We start from the raw sequence: 16,193 nt of genomic DNA, 5'->3' as shown, positions 1-16,193 counted from the left end.
CGGACCTATGGGTTCCAACAACTCCTCGTGAAATAAAAGCGTCGTTCCCGGAGCTCAACGCATGCCCGGGACCAGATGGCCTTACAGCTCGACAATTACGAGCGGTTCCACTTGACATACTGAGCAGAATTTTCAACCTGCTCATGATCAGCGGAAAGTTGCCTGAATACCTACTTAAGGCCACGACCACTCTGATTCCTAAAACGGACAACGCATGCTCACCTGAGGACTATAGGCCCATAACTGTCCAATCTATTATTACCAGAGCCTTCCATAAAGTGCTGGCTAAGCGCTTAACAACTAAGGTCGTTTTAGATAAAAGGCAAAAAGAGTTCCTACCCAAGGATGGATGTGCCGAAAACATTTTTGATCTAGACCGAATCCTAAAGTACCATCGGCAAAATTTCAAGCCATTCTACACGATGTCCATGGATATTGCTAAGGCTTTTGATTGTGACTCGCACACCACCATTAGAGACACTCTAATCGTCATGGGAATCCCAGCCCCAATGATTGACTACATCATGTACACATACCAGAATGGCTCTACCAAATTAAAATGCGATGGCTGGGAATCCGACGCTGTCAAACCCACTCGTGGGGTCAAGCAAGGTGACCCTCTATCGCCTATCATCTTCAACATGATCATCGATAGGCTACTACGACTGATACTGCCTAAAGTTGGAGTGGATATTGAAGGAGTCCATTATACGGCTGCCGCATTTGCGGACGACCACTTATTTGTCGCCTCTACACCTAATGGCCTCCAGGAAACAATTAACATGGCGTCGGAATTTCTAACACAGTGTGGACTACAGATTAATGCGACAAAGTCCTTCACTGTGTCCACACGTAATGTGCCACATGTAAAGAAGTCAGTGGTAGACGGCAAGACAAAGTTCACCTGCCTAAATCGTGAATTGCCATTGCTTCAACGCGAAGACGATTGGAAATACCTAGTTGTTTCCTTTATGCCCGAGGGACGGACTGCAGTCCAGCCTGAGAAACAGCTGGAAGAAGCAATTAACAGGCTCACTAGAGCCCCATTAAAGCCCCCAACAAAGACTTTTTGGCTTGCGTGTCATGGTTCTGCCCGGTCTATACCACCTTTTGACATTGAGCTTTACCACACTCAGTCGGCTTAAAGAGATCGACTGTTTAAAAAGCGGTTATATAACGAGCATGTGGCTCGTTCGCGAGATTCGTGATCTGTTAGTATACGTGACCGACCGAAGGTCGCCTTCGGTTGGATATTCCGTTGTCCTAGCAGAAAAGCACGATCTATTGTAGTATGACTCGTTTTTATCGTGTACATTGAAGTTCAAAACAAGGTGAGCATTGTCGAGCAACGTTTTGAACTCCAGGCCCGATGTCGAGTGGGGACATCGAAGCCTGAAGGAGAGAGAGAGTCAATCGTAACACATTAGAACGATATAAAAGATAATTGGTGAGCGCCGCGTAGTGGTAAAAATTAGCACGTTCCCCGCTTTGCGGAGAAACACGCGGCTCTCGCCCCAGTCGTCTTACGGCAGTTTAGCTTGCGACAGTCAGTGCGACCGATCGTCAAGCATCTATCAGCTTAGCCAGTCTCAAGATTTTAAGTAGTTTGGTTGCCAGACACTTGAAATCTCACTAGCTTTCAACAGCTGAAACCTTGTCTCCTGCGACTAGGAAGCTGCTCTGTTCGATTCATACGTATAATACGTACGACAGAGCACCTAGTCCGTCAAAGGTGACAATTTAGCGAGATTTGCGCTCTTGGAATCGGGGGCTGCCCTGATTCTCTGAGTTTCGTCTTCGAAGCGTGCTCTCGACAAAAAGTACAATACGCTTGATGAAGAACCTCACTTCAGAACACCTGAAGGACTGCGCAAACCCGACCTAATCGCCATAAAAGGGCCAAATGCCCTAATGATAGACGCCCAAGTCGTGAGCGAACACTTGGATCTGTGTACGGCTCATATAAGAAAAGTCAACAAATATAAATCGCTTACTGACGCCATCAGGGATAGATACGCTGTTCAGAGCGTATCTTTTTCAACCGCCACAGTATCATGCCGAGGTGTATGGTGTGATTCGTCGGCCAAGGACCAGCTTCAAGACGGCCTTCTACTGAAAAGCGACTTAAAACTACCGAAGAGGAGTCGGATGAGTCATAGCCTGGATGACTCGGATCATTGGTACTGCCTGCCAGCTCAGGCATAATGGAGTTGGAGTTTTAGTGGGGATGCCCTGTGAACGGGAGAGTCCCACATAACCGGTTGACAAACACCTGCCGGCATGCGTAACGCATTTCTCCAACTATTAAAAAAGAAAAAAAAAAAAGAAAAAAATCGTTTTTAACTTTTGTTTATCTTATTCCGTTTAACAACGATGAATCGCCAGATGGCAAGAGAGCAATTCCGCGGAATACCGCGAAGAGCTGAACGTGACGCCAAACGAATGGCTGCGTTCAACTTTAAGAAGGCTGTGAACGATCAAGCCGACTGGAATGATCTCGCAGATATAGAGAGCGAGAAGAAAAAGTTCTGCAGTACCTGAAGCCTGGAAAGCCGGGCGAAAGGGCTCAGCAGAAAGCTGGGGGGTGGCGCGGGAGGAAGCCCCGCCCCCCAGCAGCCGCCCCCAAGACCTCCGGAACGCCGGGTCGTTGATGAAGCGGCCCTGCAAGGGAGAACGGAGACTCCTGAGCAGGCGGGTCCACCTTATTTGGTGGGTCCAATATTGGGCACGATTCCGGTAGACCAGATTTATGGTCATAACCTGGATCATTCGACCTATCCACTATTGGTCGAACGCACGTACAGAGACCTACAAGCTGTTGACGATAGGTTGTCGCGGAAGTTGCCCTTTTCCGTGTACTTACATGGGTGTGGTACGGCTCTTAACGCCACACATATTGACATAGCCCAAAATGAGAATAAAGAGCGCAAGCTCAGGGCAGAGGGTGATGTTGGTGCGTACATAGACCAGATGCTAGTTCCTGGTCCTATAGCAGAATATCTGTCCACCATCGGCCCTACAGTAACCGCGGTTGGAGAGACCGTCGCGATGAACATCCCGGAGATCGCTGTCCCATTCGACGCAGCCGGAGTAACACGCGGGACATTTGGCCCTTTAAATGGTAACACCCATAACGTGTATGAGTGTTATCTTTCACCTCGAGTGACCAGGAAGCGTGTTGATGCGTTCATTGCTAATAATGAAGAATGGACTCCATTGCCAGACGCCCTTGTCCCTGCGAACTTCCAAGCGACGGAAAACCTCCTTGGATTTGGTAAGATTGATCGCCTCACCTTAGATGCCAGGAATGTCGTACCTGATGATGCCACATTTAACGGCATAGAAACAAGGCTTCAGTATAGTCCTCAAGTTACCGCCTTGATGAATAAGGTGCTGGGTTCAATCTCCAGCAAATACAAAATATTTCCAGCCCGCGTCAAACGAAAAATAATAGCTGGTCATGTGGGGTTTATCGAAGTGGTAACTCCGACCGATAGTAATCAGAGACTATCGGAGAACTGCGCTCAGCTCTGGTCTTGTAGCGTAATGGGCTCTTCCTAAGAATGAAGAATGCCTTCTGGAAAACCGAAAATGAGCCTGATCTTAACATCAACGGTCAAAAGGCGCTTATTTTAGCGGGAGTAACTATGACTCTCTTAAGTCAATAGTTGCTCCTGGAAGCGGGTGCGTGGCGCATTTTGACTGCAATAATGTGGTCCGGCGCCTAAGTGTCTCGCTTCCACCGAATGGGGAGGTGGCTCTTGGTTATGCGTATCGACCATCTAACGTTTAACCGCTCGGAGCCCCTTCCAAGGCCTACCTCACGTCCGACGCTTAGGCAAGGTCACGTGGCGCCGGGAAAAGGATCACCAATATGCCTGATTCGAGCTAACGAGGTAGGCCGAGTAGGGACGTGATATTTGGCAGTAATGGGCCGCTGTAAGGCTGCAGCCCACCCAAATGGCCTGCCCTCACACCAATGTGGCGGCGGCTCTAGTCTTTTTGAGGGAGGCATGTTATGGGTCATGGGGTTGCCACCCCCATGGCTCTATTGTCGTAGGCCCGAAAAATCAAAGAAAGATTATGGGTCAAGTGACCCATTGTCGGCGGGCCCTCGGGCCACTCGGATCGCCGACCCTACTACAGCGGCCACAGTGGATCGGAGCTTTTATCCGGCGACCTCCGGTATTTCACCCAACCAGTCCAGTAGCGACGCACAACATCCTGCGTCGCGGGGGGCATTGCACTCTTATCCCTATTGTTCGCGATCCTTCCCCACGTCCATCGGGTTGAGGGTTCACGTAAGGAGAGCTCATCCAGAGGAGGCCAACCGACGAGTGCAGGTGGCCGTAAAGAAGATTAGATGGACTCAAGAGGAATCTGAGATGGTGGCGGCGGCTGAGGCGCTTGCGAGTATACAGGGTGGCGTCAGGTTCATGAACGAACACCTGCTGACGGTCTTTTTGAAAATAAATTCAATCTTGACCGACTAAAGAAAGAAGTTGACGTACAAGGCCCTTGTTACACATAAAATCAGTGTATGCCGCGAGCGTGGGCCTGCCGTTGCGTCTCAGCCTTCAACATCCAGTGTCGCTCGACATCTTGACACAAATCATCGACAGGCAGATTCGCCTGCTCCTGTTCAGGAGCACTCTGCGCCAGCACAGCAACATCAGTGCCAGTATATTGACGCCATCCGCAAGTTAATTGCTCCAGCCGAAAGGTTGAAAACCCATGAGGCTGAGACGCTTGTTATTCTTGCGAGGACGGTTTTTAACGGAGAACCAATAACACGTAGTGACTGCTGTCGATGGCTTCGAGGAGTCTTTCCGACACCTTCTACAATCGAGCGGAGATCACCACTGCTCCGGTCACCAAAACCTGCACCTGCGGGGCCCGTGCCGAGATGGAGGCTGAGGAGGAGGGAGTATGCGGCCATGCAGGAACTTCGGAAGAAGGATATGTCTCGTGCGGCCAAGCTTGTACTGGATGGTCCAGTGCAAGCTCAGACACCAACGGTTTGAGAGATGGTGGAGTACTGGACTCCTATACTCACCAGTCCTTCTGTCTCCGTCGAACACCATCATCCGGTTCAAGAAAAGGAGGACCTGCATTGGATCGCTGAGCCGGTTCGTGGCCATGAGATCCAGGCCAACGAGATCCCGCTCTCCTCGGCATCGGGTCTCGACAACATTTCGAGCAGGCAATGGAGGAGTGTGCCAGTTGTTCTGAGAACCTTATTTTATAATATCGTCCTTGCGATCGGAGCGTTTCCGTCTGAGCTCCTCATCAGCAGAACGATATTTATCCCTAAGAAGGACGAGAACTCAACACCATCCGAGTTCCGTCCGATAAGTGTGGCATCAGTCGTCGTTCGTCAGTTGCACAAAATATTAGCGATGGGATTGTCGAAAGCCGGTCTTATCGACGAGCGGCAGCGAGGGATACACGATGGCTGTGCTGAGAACGTCCTTTTTTTTTGTCAACTGCCCTCCATGACGCACAGAGCTGCCTAAAGCAGCTCCATGTTGTGTCCTTAGATGTGACCAAGGCGTTCGACAGCATTAGTCACCATGCCATAACATCGGCATTAAGGGGACTGGTACTCCCGGAGCTCTTTGTGCGGTACATAGCCGAACCGTACTGCAGGCCCGTGGCCAAACATCAGATCCGATCGAGGTAACAAGGGGTGTGCGGCAGGGTGACCCCTTGTCGTCCTTGTTATTCTCGATCGTCATGGACCGTGTAATAAAAGCTTTGCCCGAGGAGGTCGGCTATACTCTCACGGAGCAAAGGGTCAACATATTGGCATACGCGGATGACCTCATCTTATTTGCGTCCTCCGTTGTGGGAATGCAGGGCATGCTGCGGACGGCTGAGGAAGTACTGAGGAAGTAAGGAGAAAAAGTACAAGGTACTCTCTGCTAGCAAATTTAAAGTCAACGGTCGGTTCATAAAACAGCTGGGACCTACCGAAGGCTTTCAATATCTGGGTGTTAAGATCTCGCCATTGGGTATGGAGAAACCTAGGGTCAAGTTAGACAGGGAGTTGGCCAATATCACCAAGGGGCCACTCAAGCTTCAACAGCGCCTCAAGGTCTTGCGCTGTTTCCTCATCCCGCGTTTCTACCACCAGCTCGTTATAGCAAGATGCCCACTGAAGACCTTGAGGACATTGGACAAGCAAACGCGGCTGGCCGTCCGTAGGTGGTTGCGTCTGCCCAAAGATATACCACTTGGGTATTTCCAGGCAGGCTGCAAGGAGGGTGGACTTGCCATCCCCGCGTATTGAACATCGATACCGGGTATGATACACGCCAGACTATCATCGATGGCGGAGTCCTCCTGTGCGGCTGTAAGAGATGCCTCCCAACACCCGGCAGTTTTGGCACCGGTCCGACTGGCGGAGGGTGCTCTGACTATCCAAGGTCGGGCACTCTTCCGACCTAAGGATCGCTCCAAGTACTGGGCGTCTTTACTCCATCAATCTAATGATGGAAGGGAATTCCGTGAGGCTGATAAGGTCACCGATAGCAGCTCTTGGGTGGACACCTGTTCTGCGGGGATTCCCGGTAGGGATTATGTGCAGTACCATCACGTGCGTATTAATGCCTTGCCCACCAGAGTTAGAACATCGAGAGGCCGCCGTGAGAATGGGGCTCCTGTGTTGTGTCGTGCTGGGTGTGCCGTAACGGAGACGGCGGCGCATATAGTGCAGGGATGTCACCGGACTCACGGGGGTCGAATACTCAGATACGACGCCATATGCCGGATCGTAGCGTCCGGTCTGAGGCAGAGTGGGTGGAAAGTTAGGGAGAACCCGCATTATGTCCTGCAGGCAAGTTTACAGAAGCCTGATTTGGTGGCCCCTAAGGATGGAGCTGTCAGCATCATCGACAGCCAGGTCGTCAGCGGTGCGACTTCACTTGATGATGCGCATGCGAGGAAGGTCGCTAAATACGACACCCCGCTGTTGAAACATCGCGTCGCCCAGGAATTTGGTGTTTTGGCGGAAACTGTCAAAGTGATATCGGTCACCATCTCATGGCGTGGCGTGTAGTCGTCACTGTCGGCCGATTCGATCTCCGTACTAGGACTCAAGGATCTCTCAAGATCCATCACTACAAGGGCCCTTCAAGGATTGCATATAAACTGGACACGATGGAATAAAATGACGAACAACATCTGTCATCCGGGTACTAGAGAGGACGTTGAGCGATCGCCCGATTCATGGCCACTGTAATGGGCAACCTGGGCTCCAACATCGTAATTCGGCACCAGGAAATGCAACCATCCTCCAACATAACATCTAGGTGTGAGAAGAGAGAGGTTTTTAGTGGGTATCAGGAGTCCCACACTACCACAATGAGAGATACCGTGGTGTCTTTAAAAGATTTTCCTCTCTACAAAAAAAAAAAAAAGAAAAAAATTAATAGTTGCTCCTGGGTGCGGGCATGTGACGCATTTGGACCGCAATATTGCGGTCCGCCGTCCACATGCCTTGCTCCTACCGAATGGGGAGGTGGCTCCTGGCAAGATATGGTATAAACATCTACCATCTTGCCGGCAGGAGCCCCTCTCAAGGCCTACCTCACGTCCAACCCTTAGGCAAGGTCACGTGGCGCCGGGAAAAGGATCCTTTTTTGCCTGATCCGAGCTAACGAGGTAGGCCGACGCAGGGGGACTAAAATATCCCCTTAGAAATAAACAGTCTAACACAAATCGGTATTCCAACAACAGGATGATCCTGTAAAGTACCATATAAATAAATGTATATAACTGTACACCTAAATACGTTTTAAACGTCGGACTGTTTATCATATGACGACCATAGGCTTATATCCGGACACGACCTGTTTTACGATTGGATATTCACGTTTCGCGTACAAAAAAATGAAATAAAAATGGCGACTCAAAATGAAGCTTCGGACGCGGCGCTACTTTATCCCGGGAGCGCCGTGGCGGATTTATCCGCTCTGGAGGGGACATATATTGATGAGCCGGCTCAATCTACGGCTACGACTATGGACACTGTTGCTCATGGTACCACAATAATCCATATTCCGTTTGCTCAGAATAGCATAAATTGTCCGTTCTGCGAGAAAAAGCGGTTACGTCTGGCATTCGTAAATCCATCTGATCTGAACAAACACCTCAAAACGTATCATCTGCTAGAAGATGTACAGTGGGCTTGCCTCACATGCAAGAAAAACTTTCCCGGTTTTCATAACGCCCGCTACCACTACGCAAAATGTAAAGGCCCCGAAACTATTCCGGTGGCGGAGTCATATTCCTGTCAGGAATTTTCTCTATCATTTGATAGTCAAAGGGGTCTATCGACCCATGAGCGCCATAGACACCTGGCATTACGAAATAAAAAGAGGCAAGCGACTGATCAGATCCACGATGGCCAAAAAGCAGGTGTAAGCGGAAGAGGTAGTCATACGAAGGTTATTAAAGAAGCTTGAATTAGAATACGCAGATGAGCCCGTCCGGAGTTTTGAGTGTTACCACTCGGGTGATGCCATCGAGTCCGGGATGAAAATGAACGATTCTACCCAGTCGCCATCTCATTGGTGGGATGTTATCCTCTTTGATTAGGACCAGGGCTCCGATTTTGATGGATCCAGGGTGATTCAGTTTCCACTTGTGGCGTTGCTGCAATTCGTGGAGATATTCCTGGTCCCACCGTCTCCAAAAATGCTGTACCGTTTGTTGAATGAGCTGGAATTTATTCAGTCTATTTTGTTTAATATCAGTCACATCTGGTTGAGGCAGTGCCAATAATGCATCGCCAATTAAGAAATGACCTGGAGTTAAAGGGGTAAGATCATTTGGGTCACTGGATAGGGGATGTCGAGGACGGGAATTCAAGCAGGCCTCAATTTGCGTAAGAATTGTTTACAGTTCCTCATACGTGGGACGTTGTTTACCAATAACTCCCCTTAAGTGAGTTTTTACTTGCTTGACACCTCCCTCCCATAATCCTCCAAAATGTGGAGCATACGGCGGAATCAAGCGCCATTCTATGCCTATCTAAAGTACGCTGAATTTTGTCATTGTGGTCTGAACTACTTATGAGAATTCCTAATTCCCTTAATTGATTTTTCGCCCCAATGAAATTCCTTCCATTGTCAGAATGAATGGATCGGCATCGGCCTCGACGAGAAATAAAACGGTGTAGGCAATTGAGAAAGGCATCCGTTGATAGGTCAGTAGCGAGTTCGATATGAAGGGCCTTAGTAACAAAGCAAATGAATAGGCAAATATATGTTTTACGAGCCACGCGACCACGTCCCCTTTCCTGTATTAGCACGGGACCTGCATAATCCACTCCGCAGGTAGAGAACGCACGGGCCGGAGTGATTCTCTCGGCAGGTAAGTCACCCATTTTGCACGGTTTATTAATTGGATTCGTGCGAAAGCAATTCATACACTGGTGTACAGTTTTTCTAACAGCTCGCCTACCTGATAATATCCAGAATTTGTTTCTCAATGAAGCAAGGGTACGTTGAGAACCAGTGTGTAACAATCTAACATGCTCGTTTCCTATGGCTAAGATGGTGAACGGATGCGGTGTGGGAAGAATCATTGGGTGTTTTTGTCCGAAAGGTATGCTAGCGTTTTTTAATCTTCCGCCCACCCTGATTAATCCGTCTTCATCTACGAAAGGGCTCAAGCTCGTTATGCGACTTTGGAGGCCCGCCGATTTATTTTTCGCGAGAGATTCTAATTCCCTTGCAAATTGTACCCGTTGCACATTACCTACGAGGACCCTTTCTGCCTTGAGTAATTCAAGCGCGGTTATTGGGTTGCTGCCCTGGCCAATGAGGATGCTACCCGAACGAATTTTATCTCGAAGTTTTTCTATAAATCTAAGACAATACGCGGTTACGCGGAGTAATTTAGGGCATGACGAGTATCGCGAGAGCAGGTCAAAATCGTCGGTTACAGAGGTTTGGGATGAAACTAAGTGTACCGTAGCTATTTTCGCCTCAGGTACGGCCTCCGCTACAGGTTCAAAGGACGGCCATTCGTTATGTTCCCGCGAAAGCCATGCGGGTCCGTGCCACCACAGGGAGCAGTCCTTGATTGAGGAAGGATCGACTCCGCGTGATATCAGGTCCGCAGGATTGTCACCAGACATCACATGCCTCCAATGACTGGATGACGTGAGCTGTTGTATCTCTGAGACTCGATTTGCTACGAAAGTTTTCCATTTGCATGGTTCATTCCTAATCAAAGCTAGTGTTATCGTGGAATCCGTCCAATATGATTCGCATAAGTTGTGTATATTCAAGACAATTTTGGCCTTGTCGGCCAATCGTGCTAACAATAAAGCACCACACAGATCTAAGCGCGGTAGGCTGGTGGTTTTTAAGGGTGCAACACGGGACTTGGCGCATAGCAGGTGCGTTTGCCAGGACCCTTTGTCCGTCCGCGTACGCAGGTAGACGGAAGCCCCGTAAGCCCTTTCTGACGCGTCTGAGAATCCGGAATTGCTAATGATGTAAGGTCACGTAGTTCTTGCCGAAAGGTGACCCATCGAGTGTGAAAATCTTGCGGCAGACTTTCATCCCAGTTAATTTGAAGTTGCCAAAGTTCCTGCATGAGTAGCTTGGCTTTGACTGTTACAGGGCCGATGAGACCAAGCGGATCAAAGATTTGCGCTATTTCAGATAAGATATTGCGCTTTGTTATCTTGCTAGGTCGAGGATCAGCAATAGAATAGTGAAGCTCATCTGCCTCAATTAACCACAGTAAACCTAGAATTTTTGACTATTTGTCAATTGCCCGAATTTCAACCTGATTGGTAGAACTATTCTGATCGCGGATTATAACCCTCGGATCGTTGCTAGCCCATTTGCGGAGATGAAAACCGGCTTGTTGTAGGACCGAGTCTAACGATTGCGCTATTTCAATGGCTTGCTCTGGAGTTTCGAAGCCTGTCAATAAGTCGTCGACATAAAAATCGCGAGAGATTATTTCGCCTACGGAAGGGAGCGAAGTTTTGTGGTCTTCGCCGACCTGTCTAAGGGCTCGTGTAGCCAAAAATGACGCGGATGCGGTACCGTATGTGACGGTATTGAGTTCGTAAACCTTGATTGGTTCGTCTTCACTATCTCGCCACAGTATGCGCTGATAACGACCATCTTCCTTGCGTACGCGAACTTGCCTGTACATTTTTTCAATGTCTGCAGAGATTACAATACGGTGCTTTCGAAATCGGATTAAAATACTAATGAGATCGCTTTGTACGGTTGGACCTACTAATTGCGTGTCATTCAATGAGATTCCGGAAGAAGTTTTCGCGGAACCGTCGAATACGATGCGAACCTTGGTGGTCGTGCTCGATTCCTTGAAGACCGCGTGATGTGGCAGGTAGTAAACAGAATTTGTTTCAATAGAATGCATATTACTAATTAAGGACATGTGATCTAGAGCCTCATATTCGCGCATAAATTCTACATATTGTGTTTTGAGATCTGGGTTTCGTCGAAATTTTGCCTCTAAATTCAAGAACCGCCTTTCTGCTTGGGAAAATGACTCGCCTAATTTACCTAACTGCTCGTTGAAAGGGATGGCTACAACATACCGACCGTCGTGGCTACGTATGGTGGTTTTGGTGAAGTGTTCCTCACAAGAGTTTTTATGAAGAATAGGGATAGAAGACTGAGAACGGGGAACTTCCTCTATTTCCCAAAACTGAGATAAAGAATTATCTAATTGGGTATTTGTTATCGCGTGACATGTTACGTTATTACGATGACTCGATTCATTTGACTAATTTAATGGTCCACCTAATACCCATCCGAGGCGCGTCTTTTGCCAAACCAAATCTCCCGATCCTATTTTATGTTGCCCAATACATAAAACTTCCAAAAGAGCCCGGCGCCGATCAGGAGGTCAATTCTACCTGGCTGTTGGAAATTAGGGTCAGCAAGTGTAATACCGGTAGGTACGTCAATGTGATACCCATTCAGCGGAATGTTGGGCATTTCCTCCGTTATGTTTTTTATTACGAGACAAGACATCGGTGATTTAAAATTGCTACATTGCGATATCGATGTGTATGTTTTATAACGGATTGGATTGGCCGCTCTACCCAGGCCGCCAACGGTTGTATCAAAGACCGTGCGTGGGAGATTTAATCTATTGCAGAATTCTTCAGTAATGAAATTAGCTTGAGAGCCAACGTCTAACAAAGCTCGACATTTGTGTTTGTTGCCCTCCTTGTCTTGAATGTAAACTAATGCAGTCGATAGAACGGTGTATTCGGCAAGAGGACGCGCGTAATTTGAAATGCACGCCTGAACTACGTGAGATTGGGGTGCCTCCTGACTGGGGCTCGCGACGGCATTTGGTAAATCTACGCTATCTTTATGAAGGAGAGTGTGGTGTTTTTTGCCACATTTTCTACACGCACCGCGGGTGCAGTTTTTGATGCTGTGTCCCAATTGCAGGCAGTTGAAGCATGCTTGCAAACGTTTAACTGTTTCATGCCGCTCGGGATGAGACATAGCTGCTAATTTCGAGCAATGCTGAAGAGCATGCTCAGCTTTGCAAAACGAACAAGAGGGTTTTGTATTCGCGAGGTGGACCGACGCTACATGCCGTTGTCGATTATCCCCGGGTTTGATTTGACCTGTCGAAGGCGCGCTACCTGAGTGCGATTTGCTAGATTGTTTTCGTATCAAATGTTGCGCACGCTGCTCAATGAATTTGGAAAATTCGCAAAACGTGAGTCTACGAGACGAGTCCATCAAACGTTTGTCCCATTCATCTAATGTTGCCGAATCAATACGCTTAGTTAAGTGCAAAGTAATTATAGCATTCCATGCTTCGGCTGGGGTCATGAGGGATTCTAAGGCGCTAATATGATTCGCTGCGTTATCAATGAATTGGCAAAGCGCCTCAACATTTTGTCTTTTAACTGGCGAGATTTCTAATAAAGCATCGGCATGATGATCAGCTAACGCCTTAGGATCTTCATAACGTTCCCTTAGTCTGGAACACGCGAGTTGGTAATTCGATTCCGAAACACCCAATGACTCTATCATTCGCGCAGCGCTACCCTTCAAAGCTGATGTTAGGTAATTAAAACGATCGATGTCCGTTAGCCTATCAGAATTGTGCACCAGTGAAATGAAAGTGTCTCGAAAACGAATCCATTGATTCAAGTTATCATCGAATGCTGGCAAGTTTATTACGAGAAGTCGCGGCGCGAATTGTACATCGGAGGGAGCTGGAGATCCGCTCGCGCTAGTTGAAGCTACGGGCTGCTGCGGCCCCTTTGAATCCCTTATATGTTTTTCTGCGACGGCCATGGTATTGAAATATGTCCTTTCAAAAATTTCCCGTTCTTCTAACTGTAAATTTTCAGTTTCCTCGTCTAACTCTAATGACTCTATTCGAGATTGTACCCTATCAAATTTCTCGTACAGACCTTTGTGAGCGTGGACGCGTTTCTCAAATGCCACAATATCAGTGGTGTTATCAAACGAATTTACAAATTTCTTAAGGAGAGTTAACTTGGTTTTAAACGCCTTACGCTCGGCCACGAAAGCTTTGAGTTGAGCTTCCATGATGTAGAACTTACGAAATTGAAACATAGAAGGACTTACGATTGGAAGAAGGACTAATTAGCGATGCTGGCGTACTATCCCAGATGCGCTGCTCAGATCCTGGATGCTATGGTCCCTTCTTGGACGTTGGAGCTCCAGACGACAATCTCCTCTCGCTGAGTGAATTGTGGGATGTGTACAGGTGACAGCTCACTGGAGTCGCCTTGACTATCGTTCACCACACTATTCGTCGCAAACTATGACAGCTTCGACACTGATAACGAACTAGAGTCTGTTCACAAATAATGCAGATTGGAAGGATGCGTTGCCGTCTGCTTCTATCACGTCCAGGGGGGTGGTGTCCTTTGATGAGGCACGCACAGTCTCCTTTCCTGGATGTCCAAACGGTGGCCTAGGTCTTCCAACTGATTAAGCCTTTTCCAAGTTGCCGAGATGCTGGTATCCGGCTCGAAGGACCATGTGTTAATTGCTCGTGGTTAATTGTAATTGTTCGAGCCTTGATGAATATTGCACGTGGTGTGCCAACTATTTCCTTTCTACACTCGAAGGACCACTCCCTTGCATGGGAGACTAAACTTTATGTTTCTAATACTCAAGCTGATATTCTAGATTGAAGATTCAAATGTGTCTATCTGTTCTATTGAGACGAGGAAGAAGTGACAAAAATTTCGCAAGCTATTTTCAAGGTCACCTCGGTAGGGAGTTTTTGACCAGGATGGAGCGATGGGATTCGTTGCTATTGGCAAGAAGGTGTTGGAGTGGAACTATGGTGGTTGATTCTGGTTGGTTATGGGACTTTGAGGTGGAAACCGAGGTGGACGCCTAAAACTATTGTGTCTTGGGTTTTTCCACTTTCGTGTGACGTAGTGGAAATCCCATGCTCGGCGCAAGGGTGACTGTGGCAGGCAGTAAAGTAAAGAAGCCCCTTGACTCTAATAAACATGCCCTTCGCAAATAAGAAATAGAAGATTAGAAATTCTAAAATGAGCAATAAAAATGGGTAAGCTAAAGATTGAAATGAAACGCGGAGTTCCTTATGGCTTCATGATTTTACGGTTGTCACGGTACGGTTCGGGACCCAGAATTGGGGCCATAAACGAAGTACGAAGCTAACTCTAGGTATACGGTACTAACTGATTCTAAACCTATTGAAAAATGCTTTATGATGAGCCTAAACAACGGCTTAATCACATCTTCAGCAACCGGAATAGTAATAGTCGGACTATGCATTTTTGCACTTTCTACATACATTATATTCCATTACATTAAATCCGATACTGTAAACAACGAAAAAACCGAACAAAAACCGGGACCAAAGCTTAGAATATTTTGTAGGGAACAAACACCTCGATCAACTCTATGTAATACCCCATGCCCATATGTCATTCTAACAAACTATAACCGACTATAAATAAATATATATGTACCTATGTAACCACATCTTATTATAATTGTAAGCTAATTATATCTTATTGTATATCGTTAATCACATCTTATTGTATATCGTATCCATGTATGTATAAAATATGAGGAGTTCGTACGGCACCATGTATACGATAGATACTTCAGAAAACCTATGGGTTTTCCTCTCCAAAGGGGGAGGGATGTTGTGCCAGACGACGCCCGTCCGTGTAATATAGTTGTGTCACCTGAGAACGCTCTAGAAATACACGCGTTCCTCTAAGCACGTTTCGTTAATTAAGCATCGACATCTTAACGTTGTTGCTAACAGAACCATGTATGGTAATGTACGACCTCACCAAAAAACGCCGAGCAAAATTCGAGATGGTTGGAAATCGAGGAGTTTGAAGCAAACCACGACCGACAACAGGTCGATGCGACCACTGTAACATCCTGAACTGTTCAGCTCTTTGCTTAATGAACGGAGTTTTGTTAAAATCACCCGGTGGAATCTAATTCCTTAACCACTCATGGACCCAAAGGCCATATCCCGTTCCTCGTCCTGCGAAGCCACCACGCGGGGCACAACATCTCTCTTTCTGTTTCTTCCTTTTCCTTTTCTTCATTAAGAAAGTAAGAACCAAAATTTGATTTTCAAGTTTGTATCTGACAACCAACTTATGCCAAGTTCTTTCTTATTGTTTTCATGATAGTAGAAAAACAAGTGCTATTACCTTTTTCTTAACACAGTTTTTATAATAAAATAGTTTATATTTATACTATTAGCGTAATCTTTTCTTTTCATTTCAAACTTTATTTAAACAATATACATAAATGGGAGATGCTGCAGCTACAACCCCAACCTCACCGACACCCATTACTGTTTCTTTGGCTCTGTTTTTGTATAGTAGGGTGCCCTCTTTGTCTCGAAGGAGACGATTTAGTGAAGGATCTGACTTTGTATTTCTAATATGTATAAGACGACCCACTATTCCCTTTTTTCTCGCACCCTTCAACCCGCTCTATAACCCCAAGGTCAATCTATAATTAAAAAATTTGTTAGTATTATGTTTCTTAGATTTATGTTGCATCTGTTTCATGGTAATGTATTTTCTATTGAAATCTGTATGTACTTACTGCCTTCATGGGCCGATTGTGGATATGTTGGTGGTGGTGGTGGTTGAGATAATGGTAGTAGTTAAGGTG

General features: G+C 47.0%; 1 protein-coding gene across 1 annotated transcript; it reads right to left on the bottom strand.

Annotated features, from left to right (window-relative positions):
* Positions 1 to 8,469: 8,469 nt before the first annotated feature.
* LOC143186468 (uncharacterized) lies at positions 8,470 to 13,613 on the bottom strand. The gene is made up of 6 exons (XM_076390145.1): positions 11,871 to 13,613; positions 10,807 to 11,784; positions 10,521 to 10,746; positions 9,076 to 10,485; positions 8,906 to 9,032; positions 8,470 to 8,842 (listed from the first exon to the last, which is right to left on the bottom strand). Exons 1-6 carry the CDS (start codon positions 13,611 to 13,613, stop codon positions 8,470 to 8,472), a joined length of 4,857 nt encoding a protein of 1,618 aa, XP_076246260.1.
* Between the last annotated feature and the right edge of the window lie 2,580 nt (positions 13,614 to 16,193).

The sequence above is a fragment of the Calliopsis andreniformis genome, unplaced genomic scaffold (genome assembly GCF_051401765.1).
Source record: "Calliopsis andreniformis isolate RMS-2024a unplaced genomic scaffold, iyCalAndr_principal scaffold0001, whole genome shotgun sequence".
NCBI classification, from domain to species: domain Eukaryota; kingdom Metazoa; phylum Arthropoda; class Insecta; order Hymenoptera; family Andrenidae; genus Calliopsis; species Calliopsis andreniformis.
The sequence above is the reverse complement of the archived record's forward strand: the minus strand, read 5'-3'. Positions and strand labels throughout refer to the sequence as shown.